At 38.2% G+C, this 4,061-nt stretch overlaps 1 protein-coding gene across 2 annotated transcripts in view; it reads left to right on the forward strand.

The window, feature by feature from the left end:
• Positions 1 to 4,061, forward strand: part of Mid2 (midline 2) — a 96,411-nt gene that overhangs the window by 61,668 nt on the left and 30,682 nt on the right. For both annotated transcript variants that reach the window (XM_031368752.1, XM_031368753.1), the window contains exon 3: positions 3,695 to 3,802. In XM_031368752.1, the coding sequence (XP_031224612.1) occupies positions 3,695 to 3,802 (108 nt within the window). The remainder of the gene's footprint in view (positions 1 to 3,694; positions 3,803 to 4,061) is intronic.

Below are 4,061 nucleotides of genomic sequence, written 5' to 3' on the forward strand. Positions count from 1 at the left end.
CCAGTTTGCAATCCCACCAGCAATGAAGTAATGTTCCTCTTTCTCCACAACCCCTCCAGCATCTGCTGAGGGATAAGTTTTCTGCGAGACTGTTTCTAGTGATCTCAGATGCTACATAAAGTCTTACCAACATGACTACCCAAGGTAGATGACAGAGAAGACTATGAGGCATCAACCCTACACAAAGAAGTACAGGCAAGTAAGGAACTCTGAGATTGGGAGATACAGTCTTTTCCAGGGAAGTGCTTATCTAATACCAAATTATCATCCCTGAAAATATATATATACAAATAACATACTGATTGAACATGTCATATTTAGGAATACATGCACACATGCATAAGCATGCATGCACACACGCATGCACACGCACACACACACACACACACACACATGTAACAACAATTAATGGAAAAAGATGCCATGGATGTGAAGACAAGTAGGGAGTGAATGTATGGGAGAGGTAGGAGGGAAGCAAAGGGAAGGAAGAAATTATGCAATTGTATTAAAATATCAAAAATAAAAGAAAGAAAAAAACTTTTCATTTCAAAATAGTTGCTAAATCCAAGTAACTGTAATAACATTGTTGATAAAAGTGAATAAATCAGAAGTGGATAATAGATATGAAGGAAAAATAATTTCATTATTAGATATCATATACAGAATTTATACTGACACAGAGAATCAATTGGATATATTAAACGAGCAGTGGAAGTTGCCTTTTTTAGGATTATCATTCAGTTTGCTCCATTCACTAGTCTGGAGATAGACAAAGCAAAATCTCTGCCTCCAGACTTCCTGTTTAAATGGGAAAGACTCCCCAATGCAATTCCAGTGACATGAAATAGCAAACAATATTACTGAATTCTATGGAAAACATTATGTAAATGTAAGTACGAGAGTGACTGATTGTATAGTTACCAATGAGGAAAAGGTAAAGAAGGGATGATTGCAAAGTTTGCCTTGGAAGATAAATAGAAGTTTGCTCAATCAATGAGGACATGCCCTGCCAAATAAAAGGATAATCTCAAGAAAAAGTATTGCACAAGCGAATTCATGGCATTTTAGGGAAACAGTAAGACGTCTAAAATGATTAAAGAAAAAAGGATGTCAGAATAAAGATGGGTAGTGCAAAAGGGATGGTGATTATCAGAAACCAAACACAGATGTTGTTATAGTGGACCTGAGAGGAAGGATGTGTAATTGTTAAAAATGTGCTGTCTGAGTGGAACCCTCTGGAGCTAGTCTTGTCTCTATCACTCCTAATTGTGTAGGTTTCAACAAGTCATTTAATCTCTCTGGGCTCATGTTTTCTTATCTTTTGAATGCAAATACTGACCTTCCATAAGAGATTGTTTGGGGGGTTGAAAGGTGATAAATATCATTGATTACACTGGTGCCTGGCATACCATGACTGTTCTGTAAAGGTTAATCCAAAGACTAAATGACAAGTTACAAAGCACGGGGCCATTCTCTGCTATACCAGTAGCTGTCTGAAAAAGAAATCTAATGGGAGATGTCTGTTTCCAGATCTCTAAGCAATGACCCTGGGAGAACTAGGTAGATCTCTTATTCTCAGAGGAATGAGAGTTCCTTGAGATGATAGAATGTCTACCTTGGGAAAGTAGGGTTAACCTAGGGAAAGGGAGAGGAGTATGAGAAAAAACAACCATGGAGAAGAGCCAGAGGGACTGTTCATTTAGAATAAATAAAAGCTTTCATTATTGCATCCCTCCTGGAAAGGAGTAATAAAGAAAAGTAAGGTTGCCATTAAGTGGCAAACATTTTGGTTAGATAAATATAAAATTGGGTCTGGATAGATGGTTCAGTGGTTAAGAGCACTGTGTGCTCTTGCAGAGAACTCTGTTCAGCTACCAGATGCTATATGGTGGCTCACAACCATCCATAACTCTAGTACCAGAGGAACTGTCATTGTCTTCTTATCTCTGAAGGCATCAGGCACACGCATGGTACACATTTATACATGAAGGCAAAACACTCATGAATGTAATTTTTTTAAAAAGTCTTTATTAAAGAAATAGAAAAATATCCAGCAGGAACTGAGGAACGATGTTCAGTTGGTAGCTTCTCAGAAAGGAAGAGTGACTTTTTCTTAAAGATGTGGCCTGCGGTAAGTTGACCAGGCTCCAGTGGATAGCTCCACACCCAGGAGTATACAGGCAGCACAAATTGGACTCAATTTTTTTAAGTTTTGGAAAATATAACAAGAAGTTGAGGAGGGTAGAGATGGATCTGAGAGGAATTAAGGAAAATAGTTAAGGGTGAGTATGATCAAAATACATTATATGGAATTCTGAAATAATTAATAAAACCATTTAAAAATATCCAGCAGGGACCCTACCGAGAGAGAAGATAAGAGAGTCCAGGGGCAGATATTTTGGTGAAGTTGGATTTTGTAGAGGAATCTTTGAAGAGAGTGATTGACAATGCAGCTCCCCCTCCTCAACTAATACAATACATCTAGCCCCTTAAGTTTTGATGCTCTCAAGAAAACCATTGTCTATTTCTCAGTGTTCTAGAGCTCTGCTCAAGTGGTCCTTGAATAGACTCTTGGGATGATTGTTCTTCTCCGGGTCACTGTTCTATGTGCTGCTGAAATAGAAGTAAACCTTTTTTTGCCAGCTCCTTATGATGTTCCTCCTCAGCTAGCCCAAGGATTCATTTAACAGACCTCAATTTGAAATATGGCTTCTGGTACTTAATTAGCATTGTGATATGGAACAAGTTACTAAAAGTCTCAAAGCCTCAGTTTCTGCATTTGTGAAGTGAAAAAAATGGCTTTTGTATTAAAAAGTTATGATGATATAATGATATTTTAATACATGAACTACTACTGTGTAGTGTTCGTCATGTCAAGTGCGTCAAAGCTGTTTGCGCCTCATCTCTTTTTTCCTTCATTATATCTGGGGAATCCCATGATCTCCTGCATTCATTTTAGCACCTCCTGGGGACTTTGCACCAACCAATATCACTAGTAGTCAAGAAAAGGAGGTGAAGAAGTCTTTCCATGGAAAGACAACGAATAGTGGCTTTTATTCAACTCTATCCTGACTTTGTGGCAGAGATCTGTTGATGTAGAGACAGTATCTCAAAATAGAAAAAGTATTTAGATATTGGATAGAACTTTTTCTCTAAGCCAAGAAATATGAGTAAAACATTATGACAAGTATGTGAAAAATATCTACACATTCACATGTTTAATGTAAAATCTCTCTGCACATTCACATATTTAAAAATCAGAAGACTGAAAACCTTTTAAGACAGAAATATGTTATTGCACTGTACTCTTAATATCATTGTGCCTGTGGAAGAGGCTCTTCTTTCCTTGAGATACATGAATCTTCTTGCCTTCTTTTTGAAAGAACCACAGGAGGACAGGTTGATGGAGTAAAGGGATTTGCACAGTGGGAAACACATGCCCCCATCTCATCTGTCCTTCTGCCCAGCCTTCCATTAACCATCATGACCTACCAGAGGCCTGGAGAGCTTCCTATCTGTGGTGCTTCAATGCCTTTGCATCATTAATATCATCATCTGTACTCTTCTTCTAGGAGTGGATCTTATCGAGGGAGGTATGGAAGAAGTGCATGTTTAGCTGTCAGTCTGAACCTTTTAGAGCCAGCAAGGGAAAAAGGCAATAATCATTGTGTAACACTTTGGACTTTCTTGGCAGGTGAATACTGCTATGCATGAGGCAAAACTTATGGAAGAATGTGACGAGTTGGTAGAGATCATCCAGCAGAGGAAACAAATGATTGCTGTGAAAATCAAAGAGACAAAGGTAAACCACAGTGCTTCACAAAGTCAATGACTTTTCACAAAGGTCAAAGTTCATTCCTGATGATTGCAGTTTGAAATTGAATAATAAAATCAAAAGGAAATGAGGTTACAGGGAGAGATACCAAAAAGTAATGTTTTGCCTTTGCTGAGTCTGATAAAAAATGATACCAGCTCTGGGTGATGCAAACATTCTAATACCTCAACCTGGATGTTGGTTACGTGTGTGTGTGTGTGTGTGTGTGTGTGTGTGTGTGTGTGTG

The sequence above is a fragment of the Mastomys coucha genome, chromosome X, assembly GCF_008632895.1.
Source record: "Mastomys coucha isolate ucsf_1 chromosome X, UCSF_Mcou_1, whole genome shotgun sequence".
In the NCBI taxonomy this organism is placed as follows: domain Eukaryota; kingdom Metazoa; phylum Chordata; class Mammalia; order Rodentia; family Muridae; genus Mastomys; species Mastomys coucha.